Source organism: Capricornis sumatraensis, chromosome 17, assembly GCF_032405125.1.
Source record: "Capricornis sumatraensis isolate serow.1 chromosome 17, serow.2, whole genome shotgun sequence".
NCBI lineage: Eukaryota > Metazoa > Chordata > Mammalia > Artiodactyla > Bovidae > Capricornis > Capricornis sumatraensis.
Genome location: NC_091085.1, coordinates 58,181,931 through 58,201,088, shown reverse-complemented (window position 1 = coordinate 58,201,088; position 19,158 = coordinate 58,181,931). Strand labels below are relative to the sequence as shown.

General features: G+C 55.0%; 1 protein-coding gene across 3 annotated transcripts in view; it reads right to left on the bottom strand.

The window, feature by feature from the left end:
• The window catches only part of NCOR2 (nuclear receptor corepressor 2), a 157,658-nt gene that overhangs the window by 86,943 nt on the left and 51,557 nt on the right, over positions 1-19,158 (bottom strand). For 2 of the 3 annotated variants that reach the window (XM_068989807.1, XM_068989808.1), the window contains exons 9-14: positions 13,530-13,702; positions 12,277-12,367; positions 8,986-9,164; positions 5,429-5,483; positions 2,947-3,045; positions 628-639 (exon numbers count right to left, since the gene is read on the bottom strand). In XM_068989807.1, coding sequence (XP_068845908.1) covers positions 628-639; positions 2,947-3,045; positions 5,429-5,483; positions 8,986-9,164; positions 12,277-12,367; positions 13,530-13,702 — 609 coding nt within the window. Of the gene's footprint in view, positions 1-627; positions 640-2,946; positions 3,046-5,428; positions 5,484-8,985; positions 9,165-12,276; positions 12,371-13,529; positions 13,703-19,158 lie in introns of all 3 variants that reach the window. The other variant, XM_068989806.1, reaches the window with a different exon arrangement.

The window sequence follows — 19,158 nt, the reverse complement described above, 5'->3', positions numbered from 1 at the left end:
ACGTGATCTGAGATTTAAAAATCAGACAGTTTCACGTAATTTCAGATTTCCAGGTCATCATTATATATTAAAAAAAAAAAAAAAAGCAGATCTGGACTTCCCTGGTGGTCCAGTGGTTAAGAATCCTCCTGCCAACGCAGGGAATATGGGTACGATTCCTGGCTCTGGAAGACTCCACATGCTCGGGGGCACCAACTGTGTGCTGTCTACCACAAGCACTGGGCCCACACGCTTTACAGCCTGTGCTCCGCAACGAGAGAAGCCACAGCAAGGATAAGTCCTCGCACTGCAAACAGAGAGCAGCCCCCGCTTACTGCAACTAGAGGAGGCCCAAGGGCAGCAATGAAAAACTATTCATCCCAACCAATAATTAACAAATAAATACCATTTAAAAAAGATAAATTAGATAAAATAAAAAAAAATCAGATCTGACAATACGGAGCCAAGTAGTCAGCTGGAGCTGATGAGGTACAAGCTAGCTAGTTAACCCCAGGCCTCACCATTCCCTATTGTCTCCCATGGATTCTCCATCTCTTCACTCATTTAAGACCCTGGAAGGTACTCGGACTCCTGCTCCAAAGACTCTCAGGGCACTGTGCACTCTCTCGTGCCCTGGTGCTCTTGCACCTGCTGTTCCCTCTGCCCAGTTCACCCTTACCTCTGTCCTCATCCTCCAGGGGGGCTGCTCCTCAACCTCATCTTTGGGACCCCTTACTCGACGGAGCCTCTCAGGCAGACCACTGGCATGCTAACTTGGAACCACCCCTGTATGCCTGCTCTAGATGACTGGGCATGGAGCCACCTGCATCAGCACACAAGCGTCCAGTGGACAGATGAGTCAGCAAGCAAGGCATAAACACCACAAAGTGAAAAGCATGGCAGCCAGGACCGGGGCGGTCAGGCCCCCCACCTCCCAGGACTCCTCTGGAGATACCCCCTCCCTAAGGTGACGCCAACACACAGCCTTTCTTTGCCTCCCTCCATGCAAACGTGGCTTTCAGCATAAGGTGAGGAGAATGGCCCTGTCTCTCCCCATCTGACTCAGAACACTTTCCCCTCCTGAGCACCCAGCCCAGCCACAAGAAAGGGCTTCATGAGCCCACCCACAAGGTCCCTACAAAGGTAGGGGAGCAGGGGTTCCGGTACACAGGAGATGCTCAAAAAATACCTGACGATGTTTTTAAAATCAATCTAGAGGTCTTATTTCCCCCTTTGTTTAGCCACAGTCCATGCCATGCCCTACTGCCTCTTATGCCAGCATACTTAGGCTCTCTGCCTGGCATTTATTTGAGTTCTTGCCTCTCAGTCTAGAAAAGTTCCTAAAGGCACTTCAATTTCTAACACGCGGCAGCTAGGTCTTTAGAACTGGCTCGCTCCAAGCTAATACCCCTCAGTTTTACGCATCTGTAAGATGGGCGAGCAGGCTGGCCAATTGTGGCCGTGCTAAACCTGGAAGAAAACCCTATCCTCAAACCAATCGCAGCCACCCTTCAACGATTGGGCCCACAACGACCAATGCTCTGTCTCAATCATTTTGGCCTGATGTTCAGGATGCAGTAAGGGGTTGTCTATTGCCCCCTGCCAACAGACTTGCTTCCCTAATTATACGTGGCTTAGCCAACAGGGGAATGGACTCACAGTCCTGAAGCACAGTTTCCAGAAAGCAAGAAAGGAAACAGGGGATGTGTAGACCAACCCCTCAAAGGCTGTGGGCCTTGATCACAGAGTAGCTGCTTCACAGTGGACACTGGAACCCCAGGGGAGTTGGCTGGACTTGACACCCTCAAGGTCCTGTCCCTGCTGGCCTCGGAAAGGAAAAATGCCAATGTCAGGGAGCACTCACCTACCAGAACCTCTGAGTCTTGCTCTCCCGTCCTGCTAATTCTGACCTTCGTCCCTTTCCCTTGTGCAATCTCCCAGGCCAGAGGCCCCAGAGAAGGATATGCCTCAACTAGTTCCAGTCCAGCATGTAGCAGCAGTGTCCAGCGCCTTCTGCAGGGTCCCGCCTACAACCCCCTGCCTGCAGCACAAGTCCACTCTACTATCTCCCTGCCTTAACCCTGACCCCCAACCTCTGTACTCCCAGCATTGGCTCAGGGCTGATTCTCATTAGCCCCAAAGCAAGACTAATCCACCCCCATCCCTCTGTCTCCCCGACACCAAACACTCATGAGCCCCCTTAAAAATGTGCGCCACTGACCCCCATCATCTTTAACATATTTACAAACTTTTTTAAACATGAATAGCCTTTTCCTCTAAGTCAGTGGTCAGCAGACTTTTTCTACAAAGGACCAGATGGTGAAGATGTCAAGCTTTGCAGTTTGTCATGACTATTCAACTCTGCTGTTGTAACAGAAAAGCTGCCACGGTAATTCCTCAACAGGTATGTGTAGCCCCGTGTCAATAAAACTTTATTCACAAAACAAGTGGCTGGCCTGACTCACCCAAGAGCCTTAGTTTGCCAAGTCCTGCTCTAACTTAAATCATCTCTCAGTCACATACAGTGATGTTTGAAATACGGCAATTTCAAGTACTGGCTACTCTTTTCCTTCAAAAATACATTACACCAAAAACTATTAAAAATTTTTAGATGTTAAGTCTGTGAGCCAGTCCAAGTCATCCCGGAAGCCCAGGCCTTGCTCTGGGAATGTGACCCTATTCATCCCAGAGCCTATGGGTCACCAAGTCAGCTCTTCTAGAATTTTCCAGGCTGAAGATGGAAATGGCCATTTCTCCCAGCTCTCTTCCGCACTGTTGGGGTACGACACATACCCCCAGAGAGGGTCTCTCAGCTGCCACTGAGAGGACCCAAAATGAGGGACCCACTGCTGAGACACATGAGGAAACATCACCGCGAGCAGCAGTCAGGGCTGCCAGCTGCCAAGCATGCTGAGAGTTGGCCACAGAGCATGCTGGGAACCCATCCCAACACTGCCCCCTTCTCACCTGGCTTTTGCCTCGGCGCCGATAGCTCCGCCTCACCAGGCTCTTATAGTTCTCATTCTTCTTGGTCAGGTAGTAATAGAGGACACACTCAGCCACTGTCTGCAGGACAGAGAGAGAGAAGAGACTTCTGAGGAGTGTGCAGTGTGGGCAGTCGGAGCAGGAAGCCTGGGTTCAAATCCCACTTCCTCCATACACTGGCTGGGCGACCCTGGCTAGTTTACTGAACCTCTCTGGCTTTGGTTTCCTCACCTGTGTCATGGGAGTACTTTACCACACACTTCATAGGTTTGTCATAAAGACCGAGGAAGTTAATATACATACGTGTAAAGGACTTAGGACCACAGAGCACGCACTGCAAATGTGTGACCTCTCCGTATGGTGGGTGCTGCTACTATTAGCAGTCGCGCTGATAAAGCCGTCACCTGCCATCCACTCAGGAACAAGGCTTCCAGCTCCCCAGCTGGGGTCTGGGGTCTCCTTTATCTCACGCCAGTTTCTTCCCCCCTAATACTTGAGGCCCCAAGTAACCTCTTCCAAGCTTCGTGCATCCAGCCTGACTAATGTCCCCATATGACTCTTCATCTCTTGGGACCTTTCTGTCTTTTCTCTGTCGTGGTCTTTTCCATGTGGACCTGACACCTCTGCTTGCTGAGTAAGTGGCTGTTTCTCTCTGAACTCCACCACCTCCTCCTTGTCCAAATGAGATCAGTAAGAGGGCATCATCCACAGAGAGCAACTGGAGGACAGAATGCGATGATGCTACCACCTGGGCCCACTCCAGGTGACAGCTCGCTTATGCTGGCAGCCATTACTGACATGATGTAAAATGTTTCTGTGATGCTCGGAGCTGGTGCCAAGCCAGGAACTCGCCTCTGAGGGGCAATCCATGAGGGCTGCTGGGTGCAGAGGCGGGCTGGGCCTCAAACCCCTGTGTCCTCATCCACTTCCTGGAACGGACTGTGAACAGAGGTGGCTCCCAGGCTAAACCTGACCACACACACGGCCCGCAAAATAGTTCGGAATAACATTTTATAATCAGATGCCAATATCTGCACACTGGGGGATGTGGGTGTCTGACTTCCCCTTGAACAATTCACGAAGAGTGCCTTCCTGCATTGGATAACCAATGGGCTGGCCCTGTAGGTGGGCACAAGCTGGCCAGTCCACTGGGCTCCCACCCTGCTATTGGCCTCACTCACTGTCAGGACACACCAGTCCCCAGAGGCACAGCAGGAGGCTCCAGCTTAGACCCTTCTGGAAGCTCTATTTGAGTCTTAGCTTGGGCTGCCTCTTAGCCAAAGAACACCATAAAGTTTATTCTCCAGCATAGAGACCTCTGATTTCCTCATTCAAACAGTGCTGCTCAATTACCAACGTCTGAAATCCCTCCTTGAATCTCTGCGGAGCCCCAACCTAGAGTCTCCTGCATTGTCCACACCCCTAGTAAGAAGCTGTCACTAACTCAGGGGAGAGGCTATTTATGGGCTTGCTTCTCTACACTGGTTTTTCAGGCCGGGAGAGATTTCACTTCCCGACGCTGCCCCATCTCCCTCCTTCTATGGGTATCAGTTCATTAAGGGCAGATGCTGGGAACAACTGTTACCCTTTAAAACACCCGCCTGGATCCTGCTCCAACTGCCCTCCCAAAATTAGGAAGCATGAGGCCTCCACTAGCAGGGTGTTTGCAAAGCTAGGGGTGGGCAGACACCCCCACACTGAGAAACAAGATTCGGGGAAATGCTGCTTTAAACACCCAGACAAGCAGCTCCAGAAAGTAAACCTTTTCAGGAAGCTTGTCTGGCTCCACCCCGATGATGCTAGGGTCCAATGGCAGACTCTGACCTAGGGCCACGTCCAGCCCAGGCTCCTGGGTGCACAAAAGGGGGCGTTACCATTCCCTTGGACGTTCTGTGTCCACCTGCCAATAGGGAGCTGGAGCAGAGAAGGGCACCACCCCTGTGAAGCTCGAGTGTCAGTTCTCCATCGGGTTTTATCCAAAGGGGATGAGGACTTTGCCAGCCACACGCCTGGCTTGGCATAAGGTGTGTCAGCATAGAGACCATCAGAGGGACCTAGAAAGGTCATTCCATCCAGTGCCCTGGAAGACCAGCACTCTTGCCCATAAGCCTTAATTAGGATGCCAGGCACAGCACAGCTTCTAGAACCCAGGCCCAATCTGCCAGGATGCTCGCTGCCACGTCGGAGGAGGAGCTGGTGCACACAACTCTCCTGGGGTTTCCCAGCCTGGAGCTCCGCCCCCGAGGGCCCGGGAGGCTGGGGCGGGGCCTGTGGCTGCTCCCAGGAGGGAGGCAGGAGGAAAGCGCTGTCAGACACAGCAAGGAGAGCAAGGGGCCGGCAGGCAGAGGCCTTGTGGCTGGGGAGGGAGGGTCCTTCACCAGCAGCCCAAGCGGCTACCCGCAGGAGTGGACGCCAGAGGGGAACGGGGAGGGGCGGGCGGCGCTGCACTCCTGGGCAGACTCACCTTCCTCTCCAGGAATGATGCGATCAGGCCGAAGTTCTTGGGGTGCTGCATGAATCTGCGAGGAGAGAAGGGCGGGCCTGAGACCAGGCCGAGGGGGGCTGCCCGGCTGGGCGGCCGCCGAGCTCCCGGGCGCCTGCCATCTCCGCGGGCCCGGCTGGACGGGCGCCGCCCCACTCGGAGCAATTAAGCCCAGGGGGGTGTGGGAAGGGCCGCGGCGGGCGGGACCGAGGGGTAAGAGAGGGCGTTCCTTGGAGTGAGTCACTAGTTTTAGCGCCTTTGAAAATACATTTGTTTGTCCTGCTAGAGGCGGGTTCCAGGAAAAATGAGGACATTACATGCAGCCCTGTGGTGGGGTTCCCCCCCTTTAAAAAATCTGCTTTTGTTTCTATCTCCGGCTGGGCCTGGGAAGCTGGGCCTCGCCCGGCCCACACGGGGCCCCCACGGGCGAGGTGACGGCGCAGAATCTCGAGGCTGCCGGGCCTCCCCGGGAGAGATGGGAGCAGAGGCTCCGAGTGCCCGCGGGGAGGCGAGCAGGAGGCAAGCCAGCCCAGGAGGCGGCAAGAAGGGACCGAAGTTGGAGGGGTGGCGGGGAACTGGCGCCCCACCAACTGGCTTCCTGCGAAGCCGAGAGAATTACTGGGAAAGAGCTCGGCCAGGCTGAAATGTCAGGGCCACAGGAGCAGGCGGACGGCGGGGGTGGAGATGTGGGTCACGGCTGCTGGGGCCCCGGGGATGCTGGGCGGGGCCTTGGCTGCTCCCCCCACCCCCCCACCCCCGCCAAGACACACCACCACCCCGCAGCCTCCCTGGGGAGGGAAGAGGCTGCTGGGGAGGCAGGGGCCCCGGGTCCCCCACCCCCACCCCCAGGGAGTCCGGGCCAGGGCTGGCGATCATCCTGCCCAGCCCTCCAGATGGCTGGGCTGGAGGCCAGCCGGCCCCTCCCCGGCTCCCCAACCAGACACTGGAGAATCCGGAACAGCCTCTCTGTCTTCCCAGAGGAAGCCGCGAGTCAGGCAGGCTTCCCGGCCTGCAAGCCCGCCTCAGGCAGCTTGCAGAGCTGGAGGCGGCCTAACGCCCTGATTTTCCAGACAGACAGAATCTTCCCTTTCTCTCCCTGCCCCTGTGACACTTCCTTCCTCCACCCCCCCAAAAATATCCCTTCCTCGGGGTTTCCCCAAGCCGAGATGGGGCCCTCAGGAGACCAAGAAGCAAACTCAGAGGATTCCCTTAGGTCAACTGTTCCACCTCCCTCCAACTTACACCTGTATCCTCTGCGGATGTTTACTGAGAATTTACTCTGACACGGGGCACCTCGACAGCCACACAAGGAAGCACTAAGGCTACACCCATTTTACAGATGTGGAAACTGAGGCTCAGGGAGGAGAAGTGGCTGTTCGAAATCACAAGGCCACTAAGTGAGCTCTACGGCACTGACACACAATTTTCAAAGGCCCTGAGTGCTATAACTTCCACTGAAGAGGAGCGATCACCTGGGACCCTGAAAGACACAAGCTGCCAACTTGGGTCTCAGCCCACATCAGCCCAGCCTGGGTCCCCCATTCTTCAGCTACTGTACTAACAGTATGCAATCATTAGGTCAGAACAGGAAAGCTCCAGAAAGGCCAAAACACAGAAAGCACCCCCAGAAACCTCTTTAAAAAAAAAAAAAAAGCATAAATAAAAATAGGAAACATGTTAGGGGGATTTAAATATCTAATGCAACAGTAATTCTTGGAATCCATGACCATACTATAGTTGGTTCTTAAAGTGTAAAACACCTAATAGAGAGAACTTGATTCAATGGCAGGGCAAGCACGTCTGTGAGCATGAGGACCTAGAAAGGAGCCACTAAGTACCTGGGTTTCCTGTCTCTGAGCAGTAGTCCCCGAACACATGTGGAAATTGCTCCCAAAGCCCTCTTTCCTGTGGAAGACTGCTGAATCTGTGTTAGGTGCTCAAGGGGGCATTATACCATCCCTCTATTTTTATGTATGTTTTAGAATTTCCATAATCAAAAGCCATTTAAAAAACAACAACAACAACAAAAACACAATACTTTCCATACGAGGGCCTCTTCAGTCGCTTTTCCTGCATTTCCAAGTCCTGGTGACTGCACTAGCTGATGCACCCCAGCCCTGCCCGTGACCCAGAAGCATCCCCATCTCGGGAGCCTAGTTTGGCATTTTGGGGTCACTTGACCCTGCAAAGGGCAGAGAGAGCCCCAGCCCCTATGGCCTGGAACCACAGCGGGTGGCTGGAGAAGTTAAGTTAATGACCCATGCAGGTCATCTTTTCTGAGGAAACTCTCTTGGCGATGAAAGAGGTGGTAGGCGTGGACATCCAGCAGCTAAGCCCCCAACACCCTCCTGGTTGAGCACTAAGTTCTCCACCTGTCCCTCAGTTTCCCACCCTTTTGCTTCACAGGGTCCTCAGTGCTGTGAAGGTGCAATGTGCTCAGGATGGGCTTCCCTGGGACATACCTTTTGAATCTAGTTGGGGAAAGGAGGGCTTTCTCCATCTGGCCCTTCACTCATCTCCCCAAAACAGTCATTCTGCTCTTCCATTTCAGAAGCCCCAGCTTCACCTCTGAGCATCTAAATCCTGCCTCTCCTTCCCAAAGCGCTCCCTACTCCCTGGTTCCATCTTCCCTCTCCCCCGACAAGCCTCCCAGTTGCAGCTGAGCCCCTGACCTGAAGCTGGGGGATTCTGAATCCTGCCTCCACCCTTTGCAAGCTGTGTGACCTTTGTTAAGCGTCTAAGCTTCTCTGAGCCTCTGCTTCCTCCTCTGTGTAATGGGGATGGGTAATGCTGTTATGGGGGATAAGCGGGACAAATGCACAATCCCCAGAAGACATCTGTTTAGCGTCTGTGATGAAGGAGGTGCTCAACTAATAGCCACTTTCCAGATAAAATGAAAACTAAAGTTACCGGCCAGCCACATGCCCCTGCCCCAGCCTTCAGCCCAGCCTCGAAGGTCTTCCTGCCTTCTTCTTCTAATACTCACTGACTCATTTCACATAAAGCTTCCCTGACACTCTACTGGTCCGAATAGTGTCCCCCCAAATATCTTGTCCTCCCAGAACCTCAGAATGTGGCCTTATTTGGCGATGAGATCTTTGTGGATATAATTAGTTAAGATGAGGTCATACTAGAGTAGGGTGGGCCCTGAATCCAATGTGACTGGTGAATTTATAGGAAAAGGAGAAGACACAGAGAGACACACGGGAAACAAGACCACGTGAAGACAGCTGAGACGGAGGGATCCATCTGCAAGCAGAGGGGTGACAGAGATCTCCAGCCACCGCTGGCAACCAGGCTGGAAGGGACCCTCCCTCAGAGCCTCTAGAAGGAACCACCCCGCCCACACCTTGATCTTAGACTGCTGGCCTCCAGAACTGTGGGAGAATACATTCCAGCTGTTGTGAGCCACACAGTTGGTGGTCACTTGTCGTCACAGCCCTGGGAAGCCAGGGCAAACCTCAACAGGACAGGCTTCCCAGGGTAGGGGAGGGTGGCCTTGGCCAGGGGCCTCCCCACCCCACCAACAGGGGACTCACTTCTCCCGGAAGGTCTCCTTCTCCTGCTCGCTCCACATGTTCATGACCTGGCGGTCTTTGTACACCTTCATGGGGTCATCCATGAGCCCATTCATGTTGATGAACTTGATCCGCTGCTGGTCGGCATCGTACAGCATGGGCGGGATTACGGCCAGCTGACGCATCTGCTTCTCCAGGTTCTGGAAGGAAAATGGAGATGACGGAGGGCACCTCCCTGGCTGGAAAATGCAAGAGGACAAGGAGCTGGGGACCGGGTGGGGGAGGGGACGGGGTGCTCCCGCCAGCACAGAGGAACCCAAGTGAATGAGCAGAGGGTAGGGATGCTCCAAGTCAGAATGGGAAAACACAAAACCAGAGAGAAAGCGCATGATGGGTTAAAAAATAAGAACAGGCCCGTGCAGGGGGAAGGGAGAATTTAAAGGCAGCCCCAGACAGGTTTATGGTGGGCAGGGCTGTAAATTCAACAGAGAGCAGCAGTCACCTTATCTGCAGTAAGAGGGGAGTGATGAATCTTCCCTTTAGAAATGCAAGTGCCATAAAACACTGCAGGGAAGATGTGCAACCTGGCCGGCTCAGGGACGGGGCTGCCCACCCCCACCCTGGGTTCAGAGGGCATGCGGGGTGGGGCGAGGGGCTGCCTTGCTCTGGGAGGGCCCAGCGAGGCTGCAGAACCATTTCCTCACCAGCTATCCACCTCCAGCCCCGGATCCCGCTCCTTTAAGTATGCCCACTGGGGACCAAGCTTGCCCAGCCCTGTGCATGGCAGGAGTCGGGCGGGCTTGCTCCTAATGCATCGGGGCAGCTATTAAGAGGCTCAGAGCCGCCACTCAGCTGGACTCATTTCCCCAAATCTCTGCAGCCAGCCCATTACTGGCGATTAATTACCAATCTCCGGAGGCAGGCGAGGGCCCCAGCCCTGCCAAGGTCAGCCGGTTCAAAGGATCCGCTGCCCAGCCTCCCACATCTAAGCACTCCATTCAGTGCTGGGGATTCCCAACAGAAGCAGGGGAGCGCAATGGGGGCACAGCCCCGACCTTGGCTGAGAGGAGGACTCCCAGGGAGGCCTGAGCCTCCCCGGCACTTGAGCAGCCCTCCAATACCATCACCTTCTTATCTCCCTCGCCTGCACGAGACACACAGTCCTGGCAGATCCAAGCCGGGTTCCTCTTGGCAGGAACCCCCACCCTACTCCATGGTTCCATCCACAGTGGGCTCACATCCTGACTACTGCAAGCTCCCCCGAAATCGCGAGCATCTCTTTTCCTGTCCAGTACCCTCCTTGCCACCCTCCCAGGGAACCTCAAGTCAGCCTGGACTGGGTGAACAGTTGCTGCCCTGAATTCCCTTTCTGACCATCACCCTTAAACACTGTCCCCTCAACCTCCCCAAGGACCCTGGTGGCTGCACTCTCATGTGGCCAGGAGCTGGGGAAGTGGTCTTCTGGGATGGGGGTGGTGTCGGACACTGAATCAGCTGAGATGCCATGCACCCTGCATCAAGCAGGGAGCCTGCAGGAAAGGGTCACCCTCTTCCTGCTTCCATGTGCCAATGTGGGTTGTGTACTTGGCCACCATCGGCGGGACAGGAGCCGGAGCAAACCCACAGGTGTGGACAAAGGCATTCCGAGTTCTGCTTTCTGCAGACTAGATGGTGTACAAAACAGGGCCACATCATGTGAGGTTTTAAGACAAAGGCTTGGACTTCGGCTCCCCTAGTAGCTCAGATGGTAAAGAATCTGCATGCAATGCAGGAGACCCAGGTTCGATCCCTGGGTCGGGAAGATCCCCTGGAGGAGGGCATGGCAACCCACTCCAGTATTCTTGCCCAGAGAATCTCATGGACAGAGGAGGCTGGCGGGCTATAGTCCATGGGGTCATAAAGAGTCGGACATGACTGAACAACTGACACTTTGGCTTTCACACTTTTCCCTGGCGGTCTAGTGGTTAAGACTCCTCCTTCCAATGCAGGGGGCAGAGGTTCGATCCCTGGTTGGGGATCTAAGATCTGTCATGTTGCCAGGCGCGGACAAGAAAAAAATTATTTTTTTAATTAAAATTTATAAAAATAAAATGAAGGCTCTTTTTTTTAAACAGCCAGATAGTCCGAACTACCTGTGTCAAACTTGCATGAACAGCCTGGTGAAAATGCAGAGTTCTGAGTTCTGCCACCCTAGACTGGCTAAATCAGAATCGCCGGGGGTGCGGGCCTGGGAAATCACAATTCAAGCTGGAAGTCCCCTCCCCAGGACTCTTAAGTCTGTCCCATATGAGACTCAGTGGCCTAGGCCAGCACAGCCCAATAGAATGTTCTGCAGCGATGCAGGTTTTATGGCCTGCTCTGTGCAGCACGGGCCCACTAACCACACGTGGCGTCTAAGCACTTGCAATGTGTCTGGTGACACTGGAGGAACTGAGTTTTTAATTTTATTTCGTTTCTGGTCATTTCCATTTAAATAGCCACATGCAGCTCGTGAGCGGTGACTGCACTGATCTGGAGTTGTAATACCTCCCAGCTGGACAAAAGCTCTCCCTGGACACAAGGCCCGGGGGAGGAAGAATGTGCTCCCCTCCTTTTGCGAGGCCCCCTCCTTTTGCGAGGCCCCCTCCTTTCCACTGTGATGTCGGGAACATGGAGGGGGGGATGGGGAACTGACACATGAGATGCTTGTAAGACTTGGGAGGGGACAGGCCTGTACCAGCCCTGCCCCAGGAGCAAATGCCTCCTCCCTCTGCTCCCTGGCCACCTCTGGGCTCCAGTGACCAGAGCCAGGGTCACCTGGCTGATAGGTCACCTGGGAACTCTTGATAGAAGGTCCCCAGCTTGGTGAACAGCTGGTGAGCTGGGAAACCCCCCTCTGACCCTGGTTCTGGACAACTGGGAGGCTGACCTACAAACTGCCACCCTCGGGCTCCTGTGCCCTCTGGCTTCGGGTCGGGTTCAGCCAATGGGAAGCACTGAAAGTAGCCAGAGAGCGGGGGAGGAGCGAGAGGCCAGGCTACTTACTCCGCCACGGCGTCACGACGGGGCCCCGGCTGTGACCCTTCCTGGCCACGTCCTGCCAGGTGGCCCCTCCTGCATGGCCCAGGAAGGCCTCTCTCCCCGCTCAGCCTGCAGGCCCGGGGACAGCCAATGGCTACTCCCCTGGGGCCTCCCCATCCCTCCTCGGTTCCACCCCACATTCAGTATCAAGCCCTTGATCTCAACCATCCAGGTGAATTCTGTTTCCTGCCGGACCCTCTCCCTGGACAGGGCACACAGTGGGTGGAGCTGAGGTCGGGGTCAAGGACTTACCTCCTGCTCCGAGAGGCCATCGATGATCTCGGACACCTCGTGCTCGCTGCGGGCGGCCGACATGGAGAGCCCGCTGCCCCGCTGACCCACCCTGCTGGAGATCGAAGGCACACACTCAGGACCGGCCCCTCGCAGCCAGCGCAGCGGCACAGCCCCGAGCCCACAACTTCCCCAGAGGCAGCGTGTGGGCAGTGGGGAGGAGCCAGGCCTCCCACACCCACACGGATGGCCCCAAGCTGAGGGGTCTGGGGGAGGGATGGAGCATCCCCACTCTCACCCAGAAAATGCCAGAACGCTTTTTCTCTCCTAAGATGCCCCTCACAAAAGACCAGCTACACAGATCCACGTACAAAGTCCAGCCCTGCCTCTTCACAGCCTCTGGCTCCATGTCCTCCCATGTAACCTGGGGATAAGGTGGTGCCTGGCTCCCAGGACTGGGAGCAGGCATTCAGTGAGATATGGGATGTGAGCATCCAGTAAAGAGTGAGATCCAGAGACTTCCCTGGCGGTCCAGCGGTTAAGACTCTGAGCTTCCACTGCGGTGGGGGACATGGGTTTGATCCCTGGTCAGGGAACTAAGATCCTACATGACATGTGGTGTGGCCAAAAAAAACAAAAAGACCCATGGCAAATAATCAAGGGCTTTAATGGAAAGAGGAGACAACATGCAGGAATAACTTAAAACTAAGAATCATACAATAATAAATTTTCATCTATTTGTTTAAAAAAAGAAAGAGTGAAGTCCATCATCCCTGCTCACAGTCCATTGCCTTATCTGTGCAACAACAGAAACCACACTCACATGCCACCAAGCACCTACTGTGTGCTGGGCACTCTGACACAGGATTGCACCCAGTCCTTATGCCCGCCACGTGTGACCAGCATCCTTTCCCTTTGACTTACACCGGGGATCTCACACTCAGGGGCCACGTAAATGAACAAAGCTGGGGTGGGTACCAGCCCATGGCACACCGGAAGGAGAGCTCACTCCATCAAAATGGATTTAAGTTTCTTTCCAAGAAGTGTTAAGGCCAGGCAGGTGCTGAGTGACACACCCGAGGCCTTAACTCGGCCCTTGGGGTGCAATTCGAGACCTGCCGTGGTTTCCTTTTCGTGCCAGCCAGGGGTCCTCTGCGGACGGTGCCGCAAGCGGCCCCAGGTCCTGGGAGGCAGGGAAGGAGGCGGTGGCGGGTGGGGGGTGGTGTGGAGAGGAGGAGGGTGAGGGGCGCGAGTGGGCCTGGCCCTCAGCTCACCTCTGCATGCGTTCCTGCAGCTCTCGCTGCTTGCGGATCTCGGGGAACTGCTTCTCGTAGTACTCGCGCACCTTGCTCTCCTTGGCCCGCCGCCGGGGATTGTTCTCGATGCGCTCCACCTTCTTCTCCCAGGCCTCCATGAGCTGGTCATAGCGCTGGCAGAACTTCTGTTCCTGGGGAGACGCGGGGGAGCCCTGTGGCAGCTGCTCCTCCTGTATCCAACATTCAGCACCCCAGGGCTCCCTGCTCTGCCGTGCGCACGGGCAGGTATGCGATCACACACAGGTGCACGGGCAGACACACGATCACGCGGAGACCGGGGCAGACTCAGGCCACTGTCTGCCCTAAGGATCTGGCTGCCTTGCTCCTTGGGGTGTGGGCCACCCCCACCCCCAGCCTTCCTCTAGAAAGGCCTTATAGTATACAGACGCTTCCAGTCACATGTGGCCGTTAAAGCTGAATCATGTAAAACTAAGTCGTATTTAAATTCAGGTCCCTGGCCCCCCTGCCACTGGGGCCAGGGCTACTGTCTGCAGTGGGCGTTGTGCACAGACCATTTCCATCACTGTAAGTTGTGTCAGATGGTGCAGCTCTGGGGTGCCCGTCAGACCTGGGGCGGCCCCGTGGAAAGCATTCTCTTTCTGAATAGTTCCTCATCCCCCAGCCTCAGGCCCAGCCATGCTCCCCAGATCCAAGGACTGGGTGTAAAGACTCAAGCTGCTGTCCGTTCACGACAAGGAAGTCCCTCTCTGAGTCTAACCACAGTGCTTCCTGCTGTATACAAGTCCTTCCTTAGAGAAAAGACCCCTGCTCAGCCCAGAATGTAAGCTGCCTGGCTTCTGAGTCTCCAAGGTGACCCAGACCTCAAGCAGGCAGGAAGCGTCCGGCTGCTCTTGAGACCCAATCTCCCCATCTCTAACAGCTGCCGTGGACAGATGGCACGGTCTGGGAGTTTCGCTTGAATGCCTTCTCGACACTTCAGCATAATCAGAAAGCCTGTCTCTGGTCTTCGTGCCCAGACACCCCATCCCACCCTGAATTTCAGCTTCTGACCAAGGCAGTCTGTGACCTTGGTCCTCAACAAACCCAGCAGCATTGACAGTCCCCAGGGGGCTGTCAGGCCATCTATGAGGAGGAGCAGAACTTGATCCCCAGCTAGCGGGGGCACCACACATACCGGGCTGCCCCAAGAACCCTTGGGAGGTCAAGTTCTAGCAGCACGCAGTGGCCACATGTGTTCGTTTCAACATGCTGCAGACAGTACTCCTGGGGTGGGACCAACATGAAGGACACTCAGCTCATCGTCAGAGCAGGGGACCCTCCCCACCCTCTCAGTGTGAGTGTGTGATCAGTATCCTCCCCCGGCCAGCAGGGCCACCCAGGTGGAAATCCTGGAAGGGTCATTCATTGCTGCCCCACGAGGGGCAGTGGCCACTGCCACGGGCTGTCCTGCGGTGCTCAGGAGGCCTGGGTCTGATGGGTGAGAGCAAGGAAATGTCAGATGGGCTAAAGGTGAGAACGTGCTCACCCAAAAACCAGCAGAGAGAAAAAAACGCAGTTACCAGTGAAGATGAGCAAGAAACCCACGGGGCCACCAACCAGCTGCCCAGTGGAGGGGAGGCCAGCAAGATGACCCAGCCCTGCCTGGGGCCCTTGTAGAGCAAAAGGGACAGAACAGCCATGAGGGGTCACCAGTCACACTGCCCAGCCCCAGTCACCACACACAAAGACGCGAGCAGCTCCTGAGGACTATTCAACGTGCGGAAGTTCCCCTTCATATCTGACCACAGTGCCACCTGCTGTCACCTGTGTGCTGGGCATGCTCTCTGTCCACTGAGGGCTGAGGGCACTGCGCACCACAGGACAGCCCGTGGCAGTGGCCGCAGCCCCTCCTGGGGCAGCGATGACCCTGCCAGGAGTTTCCACCTGGGTGGCCCTGCTGGCCGGGGGAGGATACGGATCACACACGCACTTACACACACATATGCTCACACATACACACACATTGAAGCACATACATCCCCACACATATACACATGCACACACTCACACACACTCATACTGACAAATACATAACACATATTCTCACTCACAATACAAACTACACACACTCACTCATAATCTCACACACCCACTCCCAAGCACACAGGTACTCACACACTGTCTCACACTTATATTTCAGAGGCTGGAGCACCGCTAAGCTAGCCTGCCGGCGACAGGGGCAAGAATACGCACAGGAGAAGGAGGATGGCCCCTGTGACCACAGTTTGTCACCCTCTGAGAGAATTCTTTGTTCCAGCACCATCACCACCATCATCTTCACCATCACTATCGTCACCATCATAAACAGCAACATCGACTTCACCATCACCATCAGCATCACCACTGACACTGGCCTAAGGACCACTGCGTCACATGCCAGGCACAGAGCCGAGTCCTTCCCGTGACCACCATCCCTCCTCTGTCCAGGTGGGAGCTCAGAGCTTGGGTGCCATCAGGCCTGGATCACACGGTCCAGACGGGCGGTCAGGATCCTGACAGTTGTTCTGATAAAGCCCAGCGTGTCGACGTTTCCTTTCGCTGCTTATGCTTTTGGAGGTCGCACCCAAGAGCCACTGCCAAATCCAAGGTTGTCAAGATTCACCACCAGGGCTTTTCTTAAGTGCATGGCTTTAGAGGTTTTGGGGTTTTTTAAGATTTATTTTATTTGTTTTTGGCTGCGTGGGGTCTTCGTTGCTGCATGCGGGCTTTCTCGAGTTGCAACAAGCAGGGGCTGCTCTCTAGCTGCAGTGCACAGGCTTCTCACTGCAGTGACTTCCTTTGTTGCAGAGCATGGGTTCCAGGAGCAGAGGCCTCAGTAGCAGTGGCACAGGGGCTCAGCTGCTCCAAGGAATGTGGGATCTTCCTGGACCAGGGACTGAACCCGTGTCCTCTGCAATGGCAGCTGAGTTCTTAACCACTGGACCAGCAGGGAAGCCCTGGCTTTCACTCTTGCATTTAGGTCTCTAGCTCATTTCGAGTGAGTGCGTGTATTAATTCTGTGAGGTGGAGTCCAACTCCATTCCCACGTGTCTGACCGTCCTGCTGTCTCAGCACCATTTATTGAAGAGACGGTCCTAACTCTCCGAGTGGACTTGGCCTCCTGTCAAAAATCCACTGGCCACAGATGTGAGGGCTTAATTCCAGACTCTCTAGTCTGTTCCACGGTCCTCCGTGTCTGTCCTTAGGCTAGAATCATACTGTGCTGATTTCTGCAGTTCTGCAGGGTTTTTTAAATTTACTTTTAAATTTTGGCTGTGCTAGGTCTTCGTTGCTACCTGTGGCCTTCCTCCAGCTGTGGCGAGCAGTGACTTCTCTTGTTGTGGAGCATGGGCTCTGGATGCTCAGGATCAATAGTTGCAGCTCGAGGGCTCTAAAGCGTGGGCTCAGTAGCTGCGGCACACGGGCTTAGCTGCCCCACGGCATGAGGGATCTTCCCAGACCAGGAATCGAACCTACATCCCCTCTGTTGGAAGGTGAATTCTTAACCACTGGACCACCTCAATATGTTTTAAAATAAGGAACTTGGTGGTTTTTTTCAAGACTGTTTTGGCTATTTGGGGTCCCTCTGAATTTGAGGGTCGTCTTGCAGCTGACAGTTCCGAGCAACCACGGTAGTCTGGGCTTTGCTCCAAGCATGCTGCTTGCAGCCTCTTATTCAGTAGCCTGATGAGGTGGGTGTTCCTACAGTCCCCACTGAATGAAACAGGAAACTGAGGCCAGGAGTCCAATGATTTGCCCCGGTCACCGAGCAGAGCCAGGATTTGAACCCGTCCTGCCCTGCCAGGTGTGGCAGGATGCAACTCTACAATTAGGGAGGAAATAAGAGATGGGGTGCCCAGGAGGAACCCCCTAAACTGAGGAAGAGAGTCTCAAACCAACAGAGAACACAGAGGGAGGTGCCAGGGAGCTGACTGGAGCCAGCTGGCCAGGGAAGCTGATCTCTATGGTCACCTAGTGACCTGGCATCCTCCATACCCCCAGGGAGCCCAGCCTGCAGCCTCACCTAAAGGCTTTCTTCTGCTGGGCTCAGCGGATCAGGCGCTATGGAGTCAGAGAAATGTTCCCCCACTGGCTGTCCTGCGTGTTCAGTGATGGGTGAAGGGGACAGGCCGGGGCTCTCCCAGCCTGTGTCCTGCGGCCCATCACTCAGGCTGCAAAAGCGGATGCTGGGCCAAGTCAGGACAAAGCCAGATGTGAAGCATAAGGACATCAGAGGTGCTGAGGATACAGAATGTGCTTCATTTAGCCATCTCTTAAAAAAAGAACTGTGGTGCTGGAGAAGACTCTTGAGAAGCCTTTGGACTGTGAGATCAAACCAGTCCATCCTAAAGGAAATCAACCCTGAATATTCACTGGAAGGACCAATACTGAAGCTCCAATACTTTGGCCGCCTGATGCAAAGAGCCGACTCATTGGAAAAGACCCTGATGCTGGGAAAGATGGAGAGCAGGAGGAGAAGGGGATGACAGAGGACGAGATGGTTGGATGGCATCACCGACTCCATGGACATGGGTTTGAACAAGCTCTGGGAGATGGTGAAGGACAGGGCAGCCTGGCTTACTGCAGTCCGTGGGATTGCAAAGAGTCGGACATGACTGACGGACTAACACACACACTAGACCCCGGGCCAGATGTCCATGGAAGAGAAGAGAGGGGAAAGGGGAGGTGAGGATGGAGGCCAAGATGGGAGTCCTGTGGCCACAGCCAAGAATCGTTTGGAGCACCAGGTACTGGAAGAGGCAGGAAGGAGATCCCCTAGGGCCTCTAAAGGGAGCACGGCCCTGCCCACATCTTCGCCTTGAACTTCTGGCCTCCAGCACAGAGAGAATACATGTCTGTTTTCTCAGCCACCTAGTTTGTGGCCATTTGTTACAGCCACCTCAGGAAGTGAATGCACCCACCGTCCAGGCTGGGCTCACCGCTGACTAACCCATTCTGCAGGGCCACCGTCAATCACACCCACTCTCCCCGCCAGGCACTGTGCTTCCTGCAGTGCCACCATGACCCCATTTCACAGATGAGGAAAAGCGAGGCTTGGGGCCAGACAGCTCACCCAGGACCACTCACAGCAGGTATGGTGGACGGGATTTGAACCTGTACATCAGTGACTCAGCCTTACACCCCCTCACCCAACACACACACACACACACACACACACACACACAATCTGGCTTCCAGGGTCTTGGGGTAAGCTCAGGCCCGGTGGGGGTTCCTGTTGGGGTTGGGCACCCCTCTGGGTACAGAGCCTCAGCTTTCTGGGCAGAGCAGGCATGCAGGGCAGCCTGGGCTGCTAGGTCGCAGTCCCAGAAACCTCTGAAAAGTGAGAGCTCCACCGGAGAACTGACTCAGGTGGAGGCGGGAAACACGCAGATCTGAAGGGGCACGTCTTGACCAAGCCCCCTCCAGGTCCCGCCTGACAATGATGCACAGGCCTCGGGGCCCGTTATATAAGAACTAGAGCAAGATCATGCCTGATGCCCTCCTGTCACAGTTTCTGTGGTTTCCCAAATTCGTTTTCACAAAAGCCTCTCTTAAGACGGGCTCAGCTTGGCCACAAAGCCACCCAGAGTTTCTTAGAAGTCTCCAG